This window comes from Mauremys mutica, chromosome 12 (assembly GCF_020497125.1).
Source record: "Mauremys mutica isolate MM-2020 ecotype Southern chromosome 12, ASM2049712v1, whole genome shotgun sequence".
In the NCBI taxonomy this organism is placed as follows: domain Eukaryota; kingdom Metazoa; phylum Chordata; order Testudines; family Geoemydidae; genus Mauremys; species Mauremys mutica.
Window position 1 is genome coordinate 80,644,151 of NC_059083.1, and position 24,388 is coordinate 80,668,538.

The 24,388-nt window shown below is 45.2% G+C and overlaps 1 protein-coding gene across 5 annotated transcripts in view; it reads right to left on the minus strand.

Annotated features, from left to right (window-relative positions):
• Nucleotides 1–24,388, minus strand: part of BAIAP2 (BAR/IMD domain containing adaptor protein 2) — an 82,566-nt gene that overhangs the window by 35,927 nt on the left and 22,251 nt on the right. For all 5 annotated transcript variants that reach the window (XM_044982093.1, XM_044982091.1, XM_044982095.1 and 2 more), the window contains exons 4-6: nt 6,675–6,736; nt 5,788–5,859; nt 4,883–5,020 (exon numbers count right to left, since the gene is read on the minus strand). In XM_044982093.1, coding sequence (XP_044838028.1) covers nt 4,883–5,020; nt 5,788–5,859; nt 6,675–6,736 — 272 coding nt within the window. The remainder of the gene's footprint in view (nt 1–4,882; nt 5,021–5,787; nt 5,860–6,674; nt 6,737–24,388) is intronic.

Sequence of the window (24,388 nt, forward strand, 5' to 3'; positions counted from 1 at the left end):
CAGGAAGTCAATCGAGATCAGCTGAAGAGGGAAAAGAAAAAACGAAACAGACTATGCTGGAGCTCCAGTCCTGAGCATGGCAAGCCCTTGCGCTAAGCCAACACGAGAAACAAGAGTGGAAGTGTTATGGGCGGGGATAAGGCCAGACCCAGGATGACTACACCTGGCATGCAGCCCACATGAAACTGCTGTAGGGCCGTGTTACACGGTTCCACTCCACATACAAAGGCCACTTCCTATTGCCAAGCCACATCCTCACACCAGACCTCTGCTATCTTAGGAACAATATATTCCCATTCCTCCACACACGATTCTCCATAGGGTGCTGTATGTTCTTCTCCCAGGGCTTGCTGGATTTAAACACTTATCCCAAGTTTCCCAGTGAGCGTTTATGGCAAGAGTCCACTTGAGCCTATGGCAGGTCGGGCATCCTGGGCCAGCACAGGGGCTTAGCTGTTTTGCCAACGCAGCCCAAAAATCATGCTTTCAAATCCACCGTAAAGAAAAGGGGGAAATAGTTTTAAGAGGGCCCCATAAGGGCTTTTTTTTGCTTTTTTCTTTTGAATACATGAAGCCCCAAACACACACACTGAGCAGCACAGCACAGATGAATCAGCACCACTTGGTCAAATTCAGCAATGCCAGCTTTTTATTTTAAACCAGAAAAACCCAGCAATCCAGCAATTTTCACAGCTCTTTAAGCTTAAAAACCATTGTAAGGTTTTTCCAAAGAGAAGCTCTTCCTAAACTCCTACTGTAGAAAGATTAAGTGCTTGAAAGATTGATCCGGTTTCTTTCCCTTTACCCAAAACAAGTCACGCCAATAGAACTAACCCACTCTGCTACTTTGTGTCAAGAACATCAAAGGCTCAGTTAACGGACCCTCTCTCTTGTATGGCTGAGAGGTGCAGATGGAGGAGGAGAAGGGGAGAATTCATTAGCTAACTTGGAGGTGTACAGTATAGGTGGGGGAATCCCTGAAAAAAATAAGGACAATGCAGTCCCTAGGTGCTTAGATGACTCATGGGAGATAAAGGAGCACTGGCAGGATTTTAGTTTTGTCCATATGGGCAACATTCATGAGCAAGTGATAGCTAATTGCCAATCTTGGTGCCTTGTGTTTTTCTGCATCTAAAGAGATCCTTGTCCACTGGTCTACCATTCCTTCTCTTTCAGCTGGCAATTAAGAGATGTTGCAAGGAAGCAGATATTCAGAAGTGATTTAAAAAATCTTTAAATTAAGAGTTCACGTGCTCAAGTCTTCAAGCAGGATAAGCCAGTAAACAGGACTTCTCTGAATGTTTTACTGTCCCAAAACACTTTAGATTGGCTTTTAAAATTAGCTTCTTAAACAACCTCAGGAGGATACAAGAACACATGCTAGAACTCAGGGTGCTGGGGGTGTGGCAGCACACCTGGGCTTGAAGTGGTTTCCAACATTTAGAGTTCACAGTTTTGTTAAATGGCTCTCAGCATCCCCACTATCAAAATGCCACTGGATAAATGATGCCTCAGGACAGATTAGTAAAAATTCAATATGCAGCATTTTAAACAAGCACAAGATTTATTTCCAGAAGCTTGAGATAAGAATGCTGATAAACACTTCCAGTTTTTCCCTTCAGTGATCTTTCTGCTCCATGCTGCTAACAGAATAACTCCCTCACTGAGTTTTAGTACAATTAAAAAGCGTAGTCTCCCTTATATAACCTTCATTCTAATTAGCTGGTAAGTACTTCACATCTGCTTTTTGGTACAGAGAACTTCAATAAACCCAGGCTGAGGACTGTCACCTACGTTTAAGTTAGCTTAGATAAAAAGAGAACATTTAGGAAGTATGACCTCATTCAAAATAACCTTTGGTTAACTCTGATCCCAGGGGCAACACGGCTGCTGAAAGTTTTGCATAAGAGACAGGAGCTAGCAAGTCATCTGGCCTGTGGGTTAATTTTGGCTAACAGGAATGTGCCATCCACACTGTATTTACTCCATAGCCATGGCTAGAATTAACAGAGAGAGACAAGCAGAAAGAGCATTTTAAGCCAGAAGGTGTTTACAGATCTATGTATTAATTGCTTGCTTAAACTTGCACTGCTCCCAGATGTGTTGCAGGTGAGGCTTGAATCGTAGGTCAGTGACTTCCACAAGAGAGATTAACTCATGCTATGAATACAGTCATTAACCCCCTGAACACCACACCCCCTCAATATGCCTTGTGCCACAATCCAGGTTCGATGCCCATTGCTGTCAATAGAAGGTGCAATAAAAACCTCACAGCACCAAGTCTCAGAGTCGGGGTTGATTGACTCGGGCTAGCAGGGCTCAGGCTGTGGGACTAAAAATTGCAGCAGACACGTTTGGTCTTGAGCTGGAGCCTCGACTCTGAAACCCTGTGAGGAAGGTGGGTCTCAGAACCCAGACTCCAGCCCAAGTGCCTACCCTGCACTGTTTAGCCTATCCCTCCTCCAGCCCAAACTTAAGTCAGCTCACCTGGGCCAGCCACGGGCATGCTGCAGGTCTTTTACTGCAACTGTACCCAGGAGAGTAATTCCTGATGCTCTGCATGTGTCAGCAATGCCTTCTCAGAACTCTTTGTGGGATACATTGAAATGAAATATCCCCCATTTATCTCTGCCTGGAAATCCTGAAGCTTTAGCCTCTTAAAATGTGCCTATTAAAAAAAAAAAAACCACACTTCTCTCAAGAACAGCAGTGCACAGCAGTTTGTGTCTTGGGGAGAGGAAAGAGAGTCTCTGCGCCTAGGGACTCAAATACAGCAGTCTCAGGAGGGTGCAATCAAAATCTGATTTGAAAACGGTATGCAGTTTTCAAGTACGCTTGAATCAAAAGTCACTATTTAGATACGTTTTTTGCTGTCTAATGAAAAAACGCCTCCAGCATGTACAAGCTGTCGTACCAAGGGAGTGGAGGGGGAGAAATGGATAGGAATTTAAAGCCAGGAGGCTACAGAAAATATTTCAGCAGAAAGATCCAGAGTGAGATTGTCTGACAATGGAAATTCACTAGGATGAAAAATTTATTTCTTGGGTCTTTCACTGATAAGGGAAGAGTCAATCTCAGTCAATTCAAGGAGACAGAATTAATTAATACTCTGGCTGAATAGTTAAGGTGCTTGACTATAGTCCTGAAGGTCATGGGTTTGTGTTTTGCTCAATCTCAGATTGAAAGGCTACTTCCAATTCACCCTGCTGCAGAACGGGTATCTGATCCCATCAGGTTAGAGCAGTCAAAAGGGGTTGGATGGGATGCTGGCCAAAGGATTCCATTGTTTGCCACTGGCTGTGAAACTGGCTTGTGTCTGCCCAATGAGCCTGACTGCTGACTCTTATTCAATGCTTTTCATCAGTAGATCTCAAAGCGCTTTGCAAAACTGAATATCATTCACCGGTTTAGAAAGAGCAGAGAAAGGTGAAGTGATTTGCCCAGGATCTAATGGCCAACTGAACAGCCAGGTCTTCCAGTTTCCAGTCCCATGTTCTATCTTCTGGACCATGCTCCCTCCTTCTCTTCCTAAGGGTGCTCAGCTCATGTGTGATAGGAAAACAAGGAGCCATTATCTAAGGGGTTTCCACATTGGGGCTGCCTCTGGGAAGTGATGCATGAACGGTAAAACAACAGCCTATCTAGGGTAAGAATAGTAAGAGGCCAATATGGTTCCAGCAGGGGCTCTTTAAATGACCTGAAGAGTCAAAAAGGAACCCCTATAAGTGGAAACATGGACCAATTGCTAAGGAGGAGGAGTACAAAAGAACAGCACAAGCATATAGGGATAAAACCAGAAAGGCTAAGGTACAAGAGGAGTTACACCTAGCAAGGCACACAAGGCAATATGAAGAGGGTCTACAACTATGTTAGGAGCAAGAGAAAGCCAAAGGGGATTGTTGGTTCTCTACCTAGCAAGGAAGAAGAGTTACACATGGATGACATCAAGGAGGCTAAAGTATTTAATGCCTGATTTGCTTCAGCGTTAATTGTGACCAGATATTCAGAACAAGTATTAACAAGAGGGGAGGAACACAAGAGAATTGATCTGAAATTAACAAGATGAAATTCAATAAAGTACAAAGTTCTACACTTAAGAAAAAAATCAAATGCACAACTACAAAATGGGGAACAACTGGCTAGGTGATAGTACTGCAGAAAGGATCTGGGAGTTATAGTGGATCACAAATTGAATAGGAGTCACCAATGTGAGGGAGTTGTGAAAAAGGCTAATATTCTGGGGTGTATTAACCAGAGGGCCATTTGTAAGACACGAGAGGTAACTGTCCTGCTGTACCAGCACTGCGAGGCCTCAGCTGCAGTACTGTGTCCAGTTCAGGGTACCATGCTTTAAGAAAGATGGACAAATTGGAGATAGTTCAGAGGAGAGCAACAGAAGTGAAAAAAAGGTTTAGAAAACTGGATCTATGAGGCCAGGTTACAAAAATGGGCATGTTTAGTCTTAAGAAAAAGATGACTGGGGGGTGGGAGGGAAGATGTTTGATTACAGTCTTCATATATGTCCTTGTCCACTGAAGGCAGGACAAGTAGGAATGGGCTTAATCTGCAGCAAGGGAGATTTAGGTTAAACGTTAGGGAAAACTTTCTAATCATGAAGAAAGCTAAGCTCCGTAATAGGCTTTCAAGGGAGGTTGTGGAATCCCCATCCCTTTAAGAACAAGTTGGACAAACTCCTGTCAGGTACGGTCTAGGTACACCGTACTCAGTATACAGGCCACTGGACTAGATGACTTCAAGGTCCCTTCCAGCCCCACATTTCTATGATCCTAGGAACTTAGCAACCAACGGAGTACTCACTACGGCCCATTTCAGTCAGTCCCACGGAGGGTATTGACAGCAGACTACCAGCCAAGAGTCCTACCTGCAGCTCCTTGTCCGAGTACTTCTGAGGGTTTTTGCTCCCTTGGCTCTTCTTCCGAAGTTTTTTCAGCTCTGCCTGGCACTTCTCTAGCGCGTCCCCTTTGCTCCTTTGCTCAGTCTGGTATTTCTTCAGTGCAGCCTGAATATAAAACAGGGGGAAGCTCTGAACCGCTGAAACAATGGCTCAGCAGATTAGCGGAGGTTTTCTGCTCCTAATAAGCACGGTTTACATTCTCCTTGTAGCTAAGGCTTCCACAGCTGCGTTCCTGATGCAAGAGGCATGTTTTAGAACATTTGCCTGTTTAAAAGGCATCTGTGCAGCCATCCTCCTCTGGGAGATGAGGGGACACTAGATTCCCAATGACCCAGGAAGCAGAAATATCAGCACATTGGTGGTTTCACGGTGGACTACCAAATTAAGAAAAAGGATCACTCTCCTCTTTAAAAACAGCTATCACTAGCAGCAATGAGAGTTAGACTGCATGCTCCTTACAGCTGGGAGCGCAGGATGACTGGAAAGCACCTAGCATATTCTGGACACTACCACATTGCAAATAGTCATTCATAATTAGTATCAGTTCACGCAGATTAAACAGAAAAGGTTAAGTGTGGCCATCACAGGGTTGAGATGGTTGGAGCCCACAGATTTTAGAGCACCAGAGTATTTTTTGCTAAAAATCTGCAACATGGTGAGAGGCTGGTCTTTAACTCCCACAACTGTATTCAGGATTTCATGAAGGTAATGGGATCCCAAACAAGCAGAGTCAAGGTGGAATACTTGCACCCCCATATTGACTAGGACAAGCTTGGAATGCTGGTGAAGAAGGCAGCAGCAAAGAGTCAAAAGAAGAGCTGGGAACATGCTCATGTTTAATACATTAAAATAAAAAGTTCTGATTTACTTACACTTAGATACCTGGAATCCAGTTCTACTTTCTGCTCCAGTTGTGTCAGTAGCTCATTGTGAAAAGACTTCAGCTTGAAGACAAAAAACAAAGTACATATTCTAGCAAACACCGACCTGGCCTTGAATCCAAATACAAAGAGCACGAGTGTGCGATGCAGAGACAGTTTTGTGAGGAAGAGACGAGGGGCTGTCTGCAAAGTGTATGCAGGCAACAACGAGCTGATGGAGAGCAGTGGATGAAACAACACAGAGCGTGAAGATAGACAGACAGTGGATACACCACAGAAAGAGGCACATTAACATTAGGGCAGCCAATTGGATATGGGAAGACAGGTATATAATTGGCTACATAAAGGAAGAGAGGCTGATGGCCTGAGAGAAACAGATGGAAGCCCATATGGAGAGAGACCCAGTAGGAGAGGCTGGACATCAGCAGGATAACAACCTAGTTTTAGATAAAGTCAGTCTATGTGGATAAGAAACTGAAGCCCATTTTGTTCCCTGGTCACAGCGCTGGAGGACTTTGATGCTAACTGGCTCTGCGTGAAGTAGATTTGTTGAATAGCTGGCTCTTTTGTCCAGACAATACCACTTGCACAAGTGCTCTCTAGACATCCTAGTGTTTTTTTGATCCTCCCTGCACAATTTATTCTTTTATTCAGTCCAAATTTGCTAAGTGAGGTTTCTACTCTAGCTAAATGCTTGGCAATTATTTCATGCATCCCCTCTGTGCAGTACTGTGGTTGCATTTCCACACTAAAATGCAGCTAAAGGCCAACAAATTGCTGAGACACCTGTTGGTCCAAAAGCTTCCTGCTGTTCCCCTATGTGTTTGGCGCATCCAGACTCCTCTAGAGAACACGTCTGCAAGCTGTACAGTACTTACCATCTCTTCCAACTGATTTTGAATCTGTCTGTGAACTTCTGCCATCTGGAAGAGAACATCCCCTAGAAAGACAAGGAACAGAAGGAGGGTTTTAAAGACACTCAGCTCTTTCCAGACGACATCATGCACACCGATGCAGCTGGGAAGGATGGGGGCATTTGCATCAACAAGATTGAAGGAATGAGAGATCAGATTAAGTGCTTTGCAGTTTGAGTTTACAGAATAAGCTCAGTGCTCTTGGGCATCCATGGAGCGTGTTTACATCAGATGCTCATTTAAGTCTCAAACATGCAGATGTTGAGCTAGGAGGTTTGGAAACCTACATGCTGCCTCTTCTGATTATGCAACGCAATAAAAGGAGGGAAAAAAGGAAGCAGCAGCAGCATGAGCAGAGGACCCTGGAACCCTGCATAAGTGTGAACTGTCCATACCGGAAGAGTCTCACCACACTGGAATCATAGTTCTGCTTGCTACAACCAGCACTACGAGCACATGCACGCTAGTACAATCCTATTCCCGAGTCAGCACTGAACCTGTTCCCCAGCATGGCACTAGAGGGTGCTGTGAAGTTGAAGGTTTAGCTTCATGATACAGAGATCCCCACCACTCGTGGTCATTAAGGGATCCCCTTGGCACTTACTCCAGGTGTATGGTCATTAGCCCTGGTGTCCTGGCCAAAGTCCAGACTGGATAATTCTATTCCGCCTCCCTTTCCTCCCCAGTGTAGTTCAACAGGGAACTTCTTCCTCGCTTTCAAAGACTGGAGCATACAGTAGGGGTGACAGAATGGCTGCTGCATTCTCCCCCAGCACAGAATGCATTGCAGTGGGGAGTAACCCACTCCCTCCTTTCTATAGCTGAGGCATGGATTTTTTGAAGTACTCAGAGATCCCTCAGAATAAGAGGCAATATGCCAGCCCCCGTGGACACCTTAGCGACAGAATAAAAGGAACACCTGTGAGAGCCAGTCTCTACTATAACAAAAATATGGAGCAGATGTAATTTGAGGAGGGGAGTTTCTTCAGTCCTAGAAGCAGATTAGGTCTGGTCAAAGGAACATACCCTATGGGAACAAAAATACCAATTCACAGAAATCCAGCAGCATCCAGGGCAGCAAGTAAGAGCCTACGTAATGGGCCTGGAGAGGCTGCTCAAAGCCCCACGATGCAAAGGTGGCACAGCTACCGTCAAAGAAAAACTTGGAGGAAAAAAAACCCCAAGTGCAAGAACAGTAGCCATAGTTACAGCCGCTAATCCCAGCTCAGCCTTGCATTTCTTACAGCAAGCACAGCCATTTTGAACCGGAGGAGCGATGCCGTTAGGAACTATTTTACTCTTTTTCAGCTCTCACCCTTCTTCAGCCCCTTCCTGCTTCCGAGGCCAGGACGGCCACTCTGGGCTCTCCCACAGCTTGGCAGTGGCAGCTCAGTGGGGACCTGAACGCAGGTGAATTGAGTCTCTCCTCCTCCGACAGGAGTTCTCTGCACTTCCAGCCTTTTGTATTTTACAGGGCAAGTGTCAGCGTCCCCCTGAACTCGTCCTGGCCACTACCTTGCCCTACCCAAGACACACTGCTGACAGTCAGGGCTGCCAAACAGCTCTTTCGGGATTAAAACCCCCTCCCAATACACTGGGCTGGGAATCGCACATGGCAACAACTGATGTTCTAAGTAACCTCGCAGGCCGATGGAGTCTTTTACGCAGCATTGGTTAATTCTGCTCTGCTCAGCACCTCGCAGCCAGGCTGCAAGCGTCTATTAAAGGGAATGTAACAAAAACAAAGCATCCTCACTAGAGATCATTCCCTGCAGAGCAGCTCTGAGCTCCCGGTGCAGTGACTGGCAGCAGCACGCCCTGCCTTGTACAGGACCAACCGCAGACAGCTCAGTAATGCCAAAGCAGCAATGTCAGGGTGGGAAAAGCAGGCACAATCTCATCTCACGGGCAACACAGGTGCCCAAATTAAATATGCTAAAAAAGGGACTAAGAACCCCATAAGTGTTTAAGTCACACCCCTGACAAACCCACAACAGGCTGCAATTATGGAATTACGGCTACCACTCTGCCCAGCCACTGGACTGGGTCTAGGCTTGAGGGGGGGCTGAGACCCATGCATGTTGCATATTGTACCATGGTGTGCAGCAACATGAACTGGGGTGGGGGAGGGGAGGGAGGCCTTGCTTTTGTGGGCTGAATTTATTTGCCCTTCCTCTCAAAGCATTTTCCCCCAACATTAAAAAATGACCACCACTGAGACCCAATCCCTTATGTTATCATCATCAAGTAGTTGGTGGGTAACAATCCTATCTACTTATGGCTTGATAGGGTAGGGATTATTTATAAAACTGCACCTTTGGAAGGTGGCAAAGCACACATCCAATGCTGATGCACCGAGAGGCATTAAGCAAAGCCGCAGGGACAGCTGAACTGGATTGGGGGAGTGGGCAGGAGAGGAAGCCCAGTTTGAATTCCCCCATTTGAAACTTCACAGGACTCTGCTGTTTTGGGGAGAGGAAGCTTGTCTAGAACCTGGTTCTGAGTCATCTCAGCCTATGCTCTCCTCCACAGGTAGGTGTAAGGATCAGAACCTAGAGAACACACGGAATTGCACAGCCTCACCACAAGGCACCTTGCAGAGCAGTGTAAAAGTTCAATAAGAAGCTAAGCAACCTTTAATGCTCTCACGGTCAGCTGTTACCATCACAAATCTCTGCAATGAACCCTTTCAAGCATGAAACTAAAGGTCTGGGCAAAAGGTTAACACTACAAAATCTACAGGAAATTGCTCTCCGGTTGAGAGGTGAAAGTTAAATGGTGGGAAGCACATGGTTCGCTCTGTAGCAAGGAGAAGAAAAATGATGCAATGTTATAACTCAGCTGTGATTTCTTCCACGTGTATTTTTATCTTCAAAGCACTCTGCTAACACTAATCCTCACACCACCTCCTCCATTTCACAGGGAGCCAGGCAGGCTAGGTGATATCTCCAACATCACAGGAGGAAGAGTTCACGTCACACTCATGAGTGGAACTTGGGATGGTCTGGCTTACACCACGCCTTTTGCTGCATTGTGCAAGGGCTGATGTTCTCATAAAGAGGGTGTACAACCATTCAGTCAAGCACCAGCCTTTTAAAGAACCAGTGAGAATGGTCTCTGCTCCAAGAAGTTTGCAGTCTAATTCAGAAAGATGAAAGGGCCCATCCCAAGCACTAGAGGGAGAGGTAAACTCCCCTCCTCCACCACCCCCTGGACCTCTCAAGACACACTCTTTAAACCCGATCCCAGAGACTTCTCCTGGCAAAGATTTTAAATCTTGGTTTACAGTTTCCTTTCCACATCAAACTCTTTGCCCCTTGCCAGACCAATGCCCCCAGAGCACTGGCGAAAAGTCAGGACACGTGGCACAAATGAGTAGCTCTCCCTACCCAACAGCAGCAGCACCACAGACCTGGGCAACATGCTAGAGATTTATTCTACCAGAATGCGAGCCATTTCCAGCAGCTCCCCAATCCAGGCTTCCTCCAGCATGGCCACAGGGATGCTAACAGCAGATAGAACACACTTCTAAACCTCAACTAGCCTCTCCGGGTCTGTAGGATGTCTTGGTGTGCTCAGAGTGCTCACCTTGAGCTATACATGTCTATAAAAGCCACAACCCAAGTCATTTTATCTTAAAGCTGCTGCTAAGATAAACAGGACTCGGCAGCAAGGAAGGGGTTAAAAATCCATGAATAAAACCTCAAGGAAATTCAAATTTAAGCATTTAAAATGGTCTCTGACATGGATTAGAATCTTCAACATCGTACTAATCCAGGATATGACAGCACATCATCTTCCTCTGCTGAGAGCTTGGAGAATTTCAGGAGGAGGATTTATGGCTTATACCCTGCTAGCATCCAAAGGCCCTGGTCAAGATGTGTGCCCTGTTGTGCAGGGCTTTGCATAAAGGGACGAGTTATTCCAGTGACCCTGGGAGTGACAAATGTGCAAAGGTCCAGGGTTTCTGTTCATAATGGAAACGCCAACGCAACCATCACCTTGCAGTGAACTTGGAGTGAGGAAAGCATGTGGGTTACACAATTACTTATGCACGTTAATTAACTCACACAACCCCCCACTTGAGGGGGAAAAGCAGCCAGTGGCCAAGACTTGCCTGGGGCCACATGGCAGCAGTGGGAGTTGAACTCTGTGGCTCTGTCATATCCTCCGAACACACCTCTAAGTCCAGCCCGGAGTCAGCTAGTGGCAATGTCATGGTTGCCAAGAATGTAAACAATGATTGGATACACAAAGCAAACCGGAATTGCTATTTCAGTCCACATCTGACTCATGACTATTTTCAGAGAACTATAGGCACCATTGTGAGTCTACTAGGCTCTAAACCCACCACACCCAAGGAGAAACCGCTCAACAGGTTGTTTCACATGGCTTTCTGGGGCTGCTATCAGCCAGCGTTTGCATGCTAACCTCACAGCGGGTGGAACAATAAGCACAGGGCTGCACCTCCCTTTGTGCAGAGAAGTTTCACCTTGAGGTTTTCCAGGCCTGGGGATGGTCTTCACCACCATTTCCTCTCCCCCCACCCCAGGCACAGACCCATTATGCATTTCAATCAAGTGGTCAAGTGCAGACCATGGAGTAAGTCCAGTCGGACAGAGAATCTCAAACCAGGCTGCCACTTGTTCTAAAATCCATGAACCGATCCAACCTGCCTTGTGATGGGAGCGAGAAGCCGTGCTGGAGCTGGGGAAGCAACCAAACATGTTCAAAGGGCCAATGGGCTAAAGATAGTTTGTCATTAACTCACTAGAGTTGCAAGATTCCTGCCAATAGAAGTCTGATCTCCTCTACCACTGGGGCTAAGCGTTGGATCCTGCCCCAGAGTTCGCATGTCAGCCACCCCAGAGAGACGGGGAAGGGCCAAGAAGTGACGAGCCAACCCTGCAGTTCAGTCAAAGTAGCAAAGGCCTTGCCTTCACTGCTACAGAAGGGGTTTTTTAACCTTAGAGTAACTCAGGCATGTGAGTTATCCAGAGGAAAAACAGTCCAGACGAGGCACTTTGGTTTTACCCTGAGGAGCAGTTACTGAGGGCAACTTCTGGAGGGGATTTGGGGCAACTTACCTCACAGTAAAACTCAAGTGGCCTGGTCTTCGCACCTCAAGATAGCTCACAGGCATTAGTTACCCGTGGTAAACAAAACAATCCTCCACCACCTTCTTTAGCAGTGAAGATAAGGCCAAAGAGGGACACAATTCTCCCCCCCACCAGACTCATTTAGCATTGACATTACCAGAGTACTGAACTGACCATGAACCTCTTGACGTTCAGAGGAACATGCAAGAACCACTTTAACCAGGCTTCCTACATAGGTAGGGTGACCAGATGTCCCAATATTACGGGCTGTGTCATATATGCAACTACACCACCCCAAGAGGAATGGGGGGTGGGGGGAGAAAGTGTTCCAATTCTTCACACTTGCTATCTGGGTCACCCTATTCCCACAACAAAACCACATTAAAAAAATAAAGCAGCGAAGTCAAGCGCTTGCTGATAGCAGGGAAGCCTGAACATATAATATGCATATGCTGAGTACCCCACGAATGCCGAGACCACGCTGGAGGACCCCATACATACAAATTGTCCTCTGTAGTGTAGAATACACAAAGATAAAAACAGCAGCTGACCTAGAGCTTAAGACTAAAGACAGGATACACTGATAAACAACAACAACCACCACAAAAAAGTGTTGCCTTGATTATAAACTCTTTTTCGAAGCATCACAAAGCAATTCTAAATGCAGTAGAAGGGAGATAGCTACAAGTATGCTATACAGAGTAGGTACCTCTTGACCAAAGTGGAACACTAACAATGCTGATGAAACAACCCTTCTCTGTTCCAGTTACACACCAGGGCTCTCCTGGTTTGGTTCAGAAGACAGGACACATGCAACTGATTAAGAAAGTTGACTCTTTAATTAAAAAGAAAAAAAGACTGCAATTAAATAAATTGGGTACCACTTCAAAACTAGGTCTTCATTACCCAACGCCACCTTAAATGGAACATCGACAGAGCAAGAGGTATCAGGAGAGGAATGATACTTGTTTTTAAAGCCACCACTAAGATGATCATCCTATGGCCAAAGACAAGCCTGAAACCCAGCATTTGGGCAGCAGTTTGATCAACTGAAACCCACCTGCAAACCAAACAGGATTCTAGGGGGAACAGGTTTGTATGGGGATATTTGTAATCCTCGTCTATGAGCAACTTGGCAGCAGTTTTATTTCATGCCTCACCCAGAGTAAAGAAAACCACAGCTGTGGTAGTCCAAGGGGAATGCGATTCTTGGCCCACCGATGGGCAGCCAATCTTACCTTCCTCTAGGTCGCCAGCATGGCAGGAAGTCAGGGAAATTCAGCTGTCTTAAATATGTAAAAACTTAAAGATGAAGCTGAACCAGAACCAGAAAGGAGTGCTGGGAGGACATGGCCATAAGACAGCCCGTGTTTTCCTATTTGTCCAGGAGGTAGCCCGTCATTATGGTTAACATGGATGGGGAGAAGCTCTGGAGGCTAGAATACTACCAAGGGGAGTAAAAAACAAAAAGGCATTTTAAACAGCTAAAAATAAAACTGGTGACACTAGCAAAGCAAATGGTTTTCAAGATTGTGTGTCCTGAAACCCTAGATGAAGATCAATCAGATTCTCAATGGCTGGTTAGATGCCTTTAGCTAAATCCTTTGATGTCAAGCAAAAGGCATTCAAATCTAAGGAGAATGAATGGCTGTGCCTCAGAAGTAGGACAGCTTATGCAGCCAGAATTTTAGTGCTTAGAGAAGCAAGACAAGCCTATGAAGAGACTTTTGTGCTTTTGTTTTCCCCAATGGGGCCAAAGAACAGCTCATTTCAGCACTGCTTGTGTGGAGGGACTTTGGGCATTGGTTGAATAAGGCTGTTTGACATCTTTGGGGGAAAAATCATTGCTTATGCTGTGTACAGAGCTGTACTGAGGAAAGTTTAATGACCGGGGTGAAATCCTGGCCCCATTGACGTCAGTAGGAGTTTTGCCATTGGACTTCCAGGGTGAAATTCTGGCCCTACTGAAGTACAACTAGCTCTTCCCACTCTTTCAAGTTTTGGACGATGGGGGAGTGGCTGTCTGGAGAGCCTGCCCTCTTTCATGTGTCTGTGTAACACAGGGGGCTGATATATCACCAGTAAGTCAGACTTGTACCCTTTACATACCAGGAAATGGTAGCTGGAGCTCAGTTCTGCAGAGGCTTAGGAACAGCTGCTCCATGGACTCTTATGGAATGCAATAGCCCCCGGTGAATCACTAATTGCATATAGCTCTCATGCAGCCCATCCTCAAGGATACATTAGGCACTTGGTGAAACGAAGTGCTCCACACCAGCGAGATGTGTGAAATCAAGGTTGAAAACAACCATTTTTTTACAATCTTATTTCTTAACGTTAACATCTGGGCTTCAAGCTGATGAAAATGCAGCAAATGGTACAGATGGGATCCAGGTTAAGGAGATGTTAGTTTTAATACTGAAACTTCAGCCAAGCAACACAATTCTAGGACTTGACTTTGTCCCCATCCATTCTAAAAAGCAACAGGGAACAAGATCAAGCTACAGACATCCGCAGCTGGGGCAGGGGGTGGGTGGGAACCTCTTGGGTCACCCAGCCCAGTGCCTGGCACAAGTGTGGTACAAACACACCATTTCCTCTTGAAATTGTTTGCCTCCATTTATTTCCTGCAGCTAAAAACAAGCAAGCATTTGCCAGAGTTCTATTAGCATCTCACCAGCCCTCTGGGACTGTGCTGGAAAGCAGAAGAAATCTTTGCAGTTGATCAATTCTGGCCCCATCATTTATTGTGCTTCAACTATCAGAAAGTTTAACAGGATCTAGTTTCTTTATTTAAAGAAGAGACAAGCCATAGAATAGGTCAAGTGCTTTTCCCCTGTATTTAAAGCAAACTCAAAAAAGTCTCATTAATTTAAAAAAAAGTTACAGAAACTAAGCAGTTATCAAGCTGCATTTTTACTTATATGTTAGAGATTCTGCATCAAGGGTCAGCTCTTTTCTTTTAGGTAGCTGCTCCCCTCCAAACACATGCATTCTCCCCCCCCCCCCCCGGCATTCATCAGCAAATCTCCAATGTCCAATTACCCAGGAAGCTTACACAGGGGAGAGGTAGTGACTATATTCAGGGTAAAGTACTAATTAACAGACACAGGAGGGCATCAATATACAGACCTCATTACAATGGCAAAGATTCAGCCAGCAAGAAATTACATGAACCCTCTGCATTTGAGCACCAGTAACCCCAATGAAGGGGGGAGGAAACAAATACCTCCAATGCCCAAATGTGGCAGAGGAACAAGAATTGTTGATATGTGCTGGTTTAGCATCGTAGCAGCTGTAGACTTCTTCATAAAGGACACAGAATCTGTTAGCAGTATCCATAACCCTGAACGACTAGGCCTGCCTCTTGCAGAGCAGGTCTCCCCTAGAAGGCAGGTGGGGGAGACCATCTACTCTAAGGCAATGAACAGCTTTATCACAGGGGAAAAAAGTGAGAACAAATCACCCGTATCTGAAGGGACAAAAATATCTTGAAAGCTAGTTTACGATAAAACATTAAGTACAAGTAGCTCCAGGTTTGCCATGACCATTTTTGTGGTTTTGCAATCACATTTTTCCTCTTAAAAAACTCTCTTGTATGAAAGTTACAGAAACAGGGACTCTAGCTATACCAGTGGTTCTCACACTTTTGTACTGGTGACCCCTTTCACATAGCAAGCCTCTGAGTGCGACCCCTCCTTATAAATTAAAAAAACACTAATATATTTGTTACCCTTATAAATGCTGGAGCAAAGTGGGGTTTGGGGTGGAGGCTGGCAGATCGCAACCCCCCCATGTAATAACTTTGTGACCCCCAAGGGGTCCTGACCCCCAGTTTGAGAACCCCTGAGCTATATGCAAAGTGCTGAGAAATGCAAGAGGTAAGCAAACTGAAGAGACAGACATTTCTCTAAACTTTCCATTAGAGTCTTATCAAATAGTAGATAAGAGCTCAAAGGAAGAGAGAGGTAAGTTGACTTTCCTGTTAAACACCAATAATCTCAGGCCATCTCAACATACCACACAATTTATGCATGAGTATTTTATTTTTTCATCTGTATCTGGTCAAATAGCATAGCTGGAAAAAGCTAATTCAGTCAAGAGACAAGGCCAGCCATTCAACTATGCACAAAGTGACTGATATGCATTACGCACCTTTCTGACGCACACACTTCTAACAAAACATTCTGGATCCCACAGAGCACATGTGAAGAAATCCCTAGTCAGCCTGTCTCATTTCCAGAATTATTTCTACGGGGGTCAATAAATCTTCTTTCCTTTTTGCAAGGTCTTTTGTTTTCACATACACCAGCAGATGTTTGGAAGGTGATAAGAATTTTTAGAGTGCAACCTTCCCACTCCCCCTCACTTCCGCCACCCAAAATGGAGAGACAAAGAAAATGAGCCCCCATCTGAAGTTTGTCAGGCTTATCAAGGTTACTAATTGGATTGCAGAAACCGGCTAATTGACAGTCACTCATTTGTTAGGCTGTGGGTTGTAGCAATTCCCAGTTAAAGGGACAGTCTGCCTCTTTGGGATTTAGGGATACTGAGACCTCTGCCTTCAAAGGTAGGCAAGTTTGGGAGACTTAACAGGCTGGTGATGTCTCTTTAAAGACATTACTATTGGAGGAGTAACTAAAAATGAGAGGTTCCTACCATGCTACAGAGACTGGCTAGAAATGACCACTAAATGATGTGCTCTTTTAACAGGTGTTCATTTAACAGCACTCCACTGTCTCACAAAACTATATTTTGGTTATGTAAAACAGGAGAAATTTATTTGCATAATAGCTCCTACTTCAACAGGAAAACTTTGGAGGCTGTGAAAGTCAATACAGAGACCAAACAGAAAGTCCATTGTTGGGGCAGTTATTAATTTAAGAAGGTTTTTGTTGCATTTTGGTATCTTTGATTTCACAGAGGAAAACCCATTTCCTGCAGGTTCTGATGTTATGTTTTAAGTGGACTGTACTGAATTAATGTTAGTACTCAGCTTAGTCACTAGTTGATGATCAGCTTTTCCAGCAAAATGGGCATGCTAACGGCGAGTCTTTTGACCAACATTATGGTGTACAGAAAAGCATTAAAGAAAGCCTAGCCTATGAAAGTCAAAATCCCAGACAGACACTTTACAGACAGTGAAATAAAGCTACAGAAATGACTGGTACAGAATACACTTGCTGGCTACATTCTGTACCTGAAGGAAAAAACAGACAGACTACCCCTGTGAAATGTGAAGAGCAGGCAAGGGGGTATGCATACAACAAAACTGCATGTAGTTCAGAGTGTGCTGCTATACAGAGCGGGTTCTTCATCTTCTCACTGAAGAGATCAATAGCCCTCTAAAATAGACCCTCACTAGGTCTGCTATTTCATTTGGACTTCACAGTCAAGAATCAAGCAGCTAAAACTCCCATGTGCTATCCTGAGCGATTCATCTCTTTGCTCACCGGGGTTCCCAGGAACACATGCACAGCTTGTCTCTTGCCAAGTGGCTGAAGAAAGGCACAGCAGCCATCCATCGGGGGTGCAGGAGGAGAAGCCAAGTCAGCAAGTCGGCTTTCTGAATCATCAGGGGCTAGTGGCACAGCTGTATCTCCATCGAGATTTAAGGGAGGCCAAAGAGCTGCTGTGAAGAGCGTTCTCCACTCAATGAGCCCCACATTTCAAACAAAGACTCCCTACTACGTCCCCACCATTCCCAAAGGCAGTTACTTTAAATCTGAGAAATTGTAGCATGAAGGCACACCAGGGCACGGCTTCCTATGTGTACAGGGCAGCTTCTTTCTCTGATTAGCTCTTAACAGGATCACAGATGGGAGAGGTGCGGAGAGTCCGTTCTCCTGCCAGTTCAGGGTTATCTGGTTCAGCGCTTTGCCCACTCCCATGTTAAATGACTCAAGCAATGGGGCTTTCATTACTTCCACAGGGAGGTTACTCCACCAGCTAACAGGACTCGCCCTAGGGGGGCTATTTCACAGTCTGACAGGCCTGGCCATTAGGCAACATTTCTGGACATTCAGCTTGGGTTTTCCTTTGTATCCCTCTCACAGGAGAATGTAAACTGATGTGTTAAGCAACTGAGCAGCACACAACAGTTCACAGAGCATTGCAAACACCATTAGCCAGCTCCAGTAAGCAGCAGTCCCTGGTCCCTTGTACATCTGTTTCCAGATTAACTGCCTTACCCAGACAAACGACCTTTAACATTCACAGTGTTTATAACTATCTCTCTGCTGCCATAGGAAGTTGCTACCTGAGAACTGCAAATCCAATTAAGAGATTAATACAATGCCCCAGAGGATTCAGCACAGTACTACCAAGCTTCCAATCTGGGCCAAAGACACCAGTACGTACAGGAGGCAGGGCATGCTCTGGTTCTACACTCAAAGAAGAAAGCGCCTCACGTTAACAATTCTATCAAAACCAGTTTAACAAGTAATATCCTGACTTCCCCAGCCCCAAGAGGCCACATTGCAGTTCCTAAATGAGCGTGGATGCACACACACCCATCCGATTGTCCATGCTAGAATGCAGGCAGGATGGATTCTGGTCCTGGGATGGGATTCTCCTTAAGGGATGTGCCATGGAGCCTTACCAGGCTTTTCTCCTGCAGATCAGACTACAGAAATCCTTCTCAGCATGCAATAAAAGCAAAGCAGAACATACCCTTGCCATAGAGGTATTTATCATGCATCCATCTGCAATTTCTAAAGGAAGTATTTTAAATCTTGCCTTACAAGGGCAGTTTAAGGTTTTTAAGTCTAGTCTTCTCCACTTACATTACAAAACAGCTCCACAACGGAGCTTTCACATGGGGGTGCCATCAGTTAGAATTAGATCATCAGGCAAACTGTACATCAGATGCAAATCCTGGAAGGAAATTGTTCTCCATCAGAGGGTAGTTTCATCTCAGCACTTGAGAGATTAGCCACCCTATTCTCCTTCTTCTTTCAGGGAAAGTTCCTGCAGCAGCAGCCTTGACTGATCCGAGAGGAGCCCTGTGAATAGGGAATCATTACTGCTCTGCAGGGGGTTTCTGAACTTGCTCCGCTGCTCCCCAGTGAAGTCTAGTTGGAATCTCACCATGCCATGATGCCAGTGCACACTGGGCAGAGGTGAAAGTCACTAGCTGCCTACAACTGCTTGCAACTCCAGACAAATGTTTTGTTTTGTTTTTTTTTGGGGGGGGGGGGGAAAGAAATATGCTGTGCCTTGACCATGACCCAGTATGCAACACACTAGGCACTTTGGAAAGCGTGATCCCTTGGCCAGTGTCTACGTGACCGAGTCACTTAGATGCTTCAGTAAAATTTTACAAAAAGGTCTTCAGAAGCACTTTCCAAAGACAACATCAGTTCCAAGCCCAAACCCAACAGGCTCTACAGTGACCAGTCACTTCATCCAAACGCTCCATGTCAAACCCCCGTCTGAAATCAGTACACAGCTCCTCCGAGATGCCTTGGAATCTTATTCTTTATTTATTCTTGGTGTTGCCATAGTGCCTAGAAGCCTTAGTTACAGACCCGGACCCACTGTGCAAGGCATTGCACAACCCGAGTTAAGCAGCACAAGGAATCTCTAAAAGGGAGAGTCCGCACCATGGCCGCGGGTCTAGTTTTTCTGTGTAGGGAACAAGAGATGCCAACGGACACTAAAAGGAAACAAGCAGGGAAAGGGTGTGAAAGTCACATTTCAGTGACATGGAAGAGGGAACGTCTACACTGCAGAAAGTCTCAGAGCCCGGGTCACGCTCTGGGGCTAAAAACAGCAGCAGACTTTGCCTCTTGGGCGAAGATCTCAGAGCCCAGGCTCCAGCCCGAGTGGGAATGTCTCCACTGCTATTTTTAGCCCCACAGCCCGAGTCCACTGACCCAGGCTTTGAGGCTCACTCTTGTTTTTTGGCAGTGTAGTTGTACCCTCAGTTCCCAGGAGAATCAAGGCAACCAGTCCATAGTTCCACTGCTGGCTGGGCTGCACCCCACCCCCACCCCAACCTGAGCATACTTGCTCAACCTGCAGCATCCCACACCTAGGAAAGACCCTGAACACCTTAAATTAAAACAATGAGGAGTCCTTGCGGCACCTTAGAGACTAACAAATGTCTGAGGCTGTGGCTACACTTAGCACTTCAAAGCGCTGCCGCGGCAGTGCTTTGAAGCGCTAAGTGTAGTCAAAGCGCCAGCGCTGGGAGAAAGCTCTCCCAGCGCTGTCCGTGCTCCACCTCCCTGTGGGGAATAACGGACAGCGCTGGGAGGCGCGGTCCCAGCGCTGGGGCTTTGACCACACTGGCGCTTTGCAGCGCCGAAATTTGCAGCGCTGGAGAGGGTGTTTTTACACCCTGCTGCAGTGCTGCAAATTTGCAAGTGTAGCCAAGCCCTTAGTCTTTAAGGTGCCACAAAGACTCCTCATTGTTTTTGCTGACACAGACTAACACGGCTACCACTCTGAAACCCTAAATTAAGTTCTCCTCCATCCTCTAAAAAGACACTTGGGTGAAAAGTCATGATGCTTCAGAATCTAGCACAACCAGCAGCTACAGACACGCTTCATTGACAATACGCCTGACTACAAGTGGTTTTCCTTTCAGGGCAGCGTACAGTGAGGTAGCGAATATGCAACTCCCACTCGACAACTCGTTAACAGGGCTCAGAGTAACTCTAGAGCAGCTTTGTGCACAATAGGTATTGCCCTGCTATTCAGCAAGGATCCACACAAACCACTGGAGAGCCTCACAGGACACCAAGTCAGAGCAGAAGTCTGCCTGTTCTCTGGGTAGTACCCCCACCTAATCTGCAGCGTCAATGGAAACAAACACGTGGGGAATTTCTTACTTCATGCACTCTCTCACCAAGTACCTACCTCACAAGGGAGTCTCTTCACTTTCCATATTTATGGACTATCACTGTTCTCGCCACATGTCCCTGCCTCTAGAAGCTTCCACTCTAAGACACAGACAACACAAGAGGCACCCTGTGCCGCTACTGCAAACGAAGTGGTGACGACATCCAGGAGAGATCACGGCAGAAAGCTTAATAGCTATTTAAACACAAACATCTGCCAGAGAGGAGGGAGAAGTGCTCCTAGTACAGCTTCAGCACCTCTGGCCCTTTCTGTCAAGAGCAGAGAAAGCTCCAAATAGACCTCCAGCTCAAGTCTGGTCTTCCCTTATTTTCCTGATATTTTAAAGATCGAAAGAAGGCAGTGAAGTACTGGTCATGTTCTTTGTGCATCAGGAAGAGAAGCACACAAAAGGTAAACACAATTTTTCCCTGTACAAGGCACCTTTAAGGTCGTCTCTGGGGCCCGCAGACAGAACGTTCCAAAATCAGTTGCTGTTTGTTACTGAGCATCAAGAGCAAGGAGGTGATTTTCAGCCTCCCCGCTCCGCGAGATGGCGTGTCTAGACATGAGTCCAGTGTCAGCAACTTGAGGCTTCCTCGTGGAGTTCTGATCAGAGCAGACACCAGAGAGGCACTTCTACTTAAATGCTCAAACCAGAGAGTCTATTACAGCCAGAATGCTTGATTTTTATTCCTTCATCTGTTACTACCTGAGATCATCCTTTCTACACACTTGTCTTTTATACATTCTCCACAATCAGATTTTAGACTAGGAACCAGAGAGCAGGGAATTAAATGTGGGTGGGTGGAGGCCTGAGGGGGATTAGAAAGGCTGCTGAAAGATTTCAAACAAACAACATCCATTACACCAACAAGATTCAACTCCGAGGAGTGAACAAACACCACCAGGAGGATTAAATAAGCCTGGGTTCTCAAGACAGGCTGCAAGGTTGCACAGGACTAAAGGAATACAATGTGTGATGGCAGTTTTTCCACTTCTGGCTCAGTCAAAATGGAAAGAGCTCATTACACTCATACATTCATGCTACAAAAGTTACACCAGGCTGGAAATCTGAGACATGGACTCTACCCTCATAATATTCCTCATTAACTTTTATAAAGGGGTCAGACTCATTTAACAAAGCCAGAACGTTTCAATTTCTGGAGAGGAAAGGTTAAGCAACCAACTATCTGGATGATAGATAGGACTGCAGAGTTTGGCATTCGGCTGTGTCACACTTGGCATTCTTCTTCAGAACAAAAATATCCCAACCCAACTGCCTGGTGGGTCTCGCCTACATGCTCAGGGTCTAACTCAGCTGGTTCTCCACCTTCCCAGACTTGATTTGTCTTGTGTACTCCCAAGTTTCACCTCACTTAAAACTTACAAAAAAATCAGACAAAGATACAAAAAAGGTGTCACAGCCACACTATTACTGACCAATTACGGATTCATTTTTACTATCTAATTATAAAATAAATCAACTGGAATATAAACATTGTACTTGTATTTCAATGTATAGTATATTGAGCAGTATAAACAAATCATTGTTACTGAAATTTTAGTTTGTACTGGCTTCACTAGTGCTTTTTATGTAGACTGTTGTAAAGCTAGGCAAATATCTAGATGAGTTGATGTACCCCCTGGAAGACCTGTGTGTACCCCCAGGGGTACTCATACCCCTGTTTGAGAACCGCTGGTCTAACTGATCGCCATATTTGGGGTCACAAAGGAATTTTCCCCTGGGTCAGATTGGCTGAGACCCCATGGGGGGAGGGGGGTTTGCCTTTTTCTGCAGCATGAGGCATGAGTCATTAGCAGATTTAAACTAGTGTAAGTGGTGAATTCTCTGTAACTTAAGTCTTTAAACCATCATTTGAGGACTTCAGTAACTCAGCCAGCTTAGTTTCTATTTCAAGAGTGGGTGGGTGAGAGTCTGTGGCCTGCAATGTGCAGGAGGTCAGACTAGCTGATCACGATGGTCCCTTCTGACCTCAAAGTCTGAGCCTAGGAGACAAAAAAAGCCCAAGCTAAGGCCATGTCTACACCACACAGCTTTTAGAGACATGGCCGGGTTGCTAAAAGTTGGGCAGTGTGAACGCTGTTTGTTGGCACTTTTGCCAACAAAGTACTTCCACCCCCAATGAGCGGGGTTTGCGTGCTCCTGCTGACAACGCAGGCAAAACCTTGTGAATGACTACATGAGTTGTCATTCAATTGCAAGTGTAGACAGTCTAAAAAGAACAGGACAGTCACTGCATAAATCTGGGAACATCTTTTCACGCTGGTAAAGGAGGAAGATAGATCCTCCCCAGACACAAAGGGAGGATCAGCTTAAGTTTGCTCCATTAATGCAAGATAGTAATTTATTAACTGCCCGTTAAAACTTCTAGTAATGAATGAGGTAACCTAGATCGAAGTAAACAAACAGCACTTGTTTGATGCTATCACCAAGTGAATTGTATCTTGTTAAAAGGATTGATAAGTTCAAGGTCTTCCCAGGAAAACTAATACCTTCAATCAGGGATGCTGTTTAGAAAGCCAGTTTCAAAAGGTCTCCTCTCCCATGCCCTATGAAGAATTTTCTGATTAGGAATCAGGCTAGGAAGCAGTTTATGTCATTGGCCACATCAGCTCTCCTAGACTTTAGCCACAATTTTAGTCTCCAGGATACTATGCTTTTTAAAATCCATGCAGCAAAAGCTGTAAATATTAGACTACACCCAATAGAATATGAATAACTTAAGCACAAGCTTTTATTTTAGGTCTGCTTATTCAGACTAGAGAGCAAAATGCAAGGTTCGTTAAAATATTTTCATTTTAAATTTTAAGCCCTGAGCCAAGGAGCTGTGCAACAAGAATTAAAAATGCAATACACTTTTTCAAATGCACTGAAAATATTGAAGTCACTCAACCAAAGGAATGCTGGCAGATTATGTATCTATTCAGTATGTACGTTTCAGAAGCCCTTCTTTAAACCTTTATATTCTTCACAAGCTGCAATGAATTCCCACCAGATCACCAAATGAGACATACCAGATTTCAAGTTTCTCTCTCAAATCACTGAAGCCATTAAAAAAAGGGAAGCAAAAAGCTTAATATAAATGGGAAAGTTATGGTCTCATACGGCTGAACTATTTTTGCTAAAACTAAATGGAAATACTTGTATAAACTTCATTATTGGTGGTGCTCCATGCACAATCAGGGAGATCAGATTTCTTTTTAGTATTCATTTATTACACAGAAGCAGATTACTGTGGGCAGTTTTAATCTGATAAACTAGATGTCAATAAGACATTTAATGCTTCTCCACAAAAGCTTCAGATTAAGCCAGCGTATTGTGCGTAGCTGGTCCAATGTCAGAATCAGTGTAGGATTTACAGTACACTAAAGCAGTCAGGTCTATGGAATTTTGCGTGGAATTTACTGAAAGCAGGACTGATCCAAACTGAAGACAGGGGGCTTATAGCCCCTAATTTTGGAAGCCTCCTAAAGTCACCTCACCTGAAGCCTTTGTCCATAATCAACTGCTCCTTAGAGATATTACCGAGTACCAAGGCAGTTACCTAGTACGGTACTCTGGCTAGCAAGACCAGCAGGTGGAATCAGTAGAAAGAATAGTTTACTTCCATTCCAGAAGACAAGGCAAAATGTCTAAGGATACGTCTACATGGCAAAAAGCCCTTAGCAGCAACTCTCAGAGCCTGAGGGACAACTAACTTTGGGGCTAAA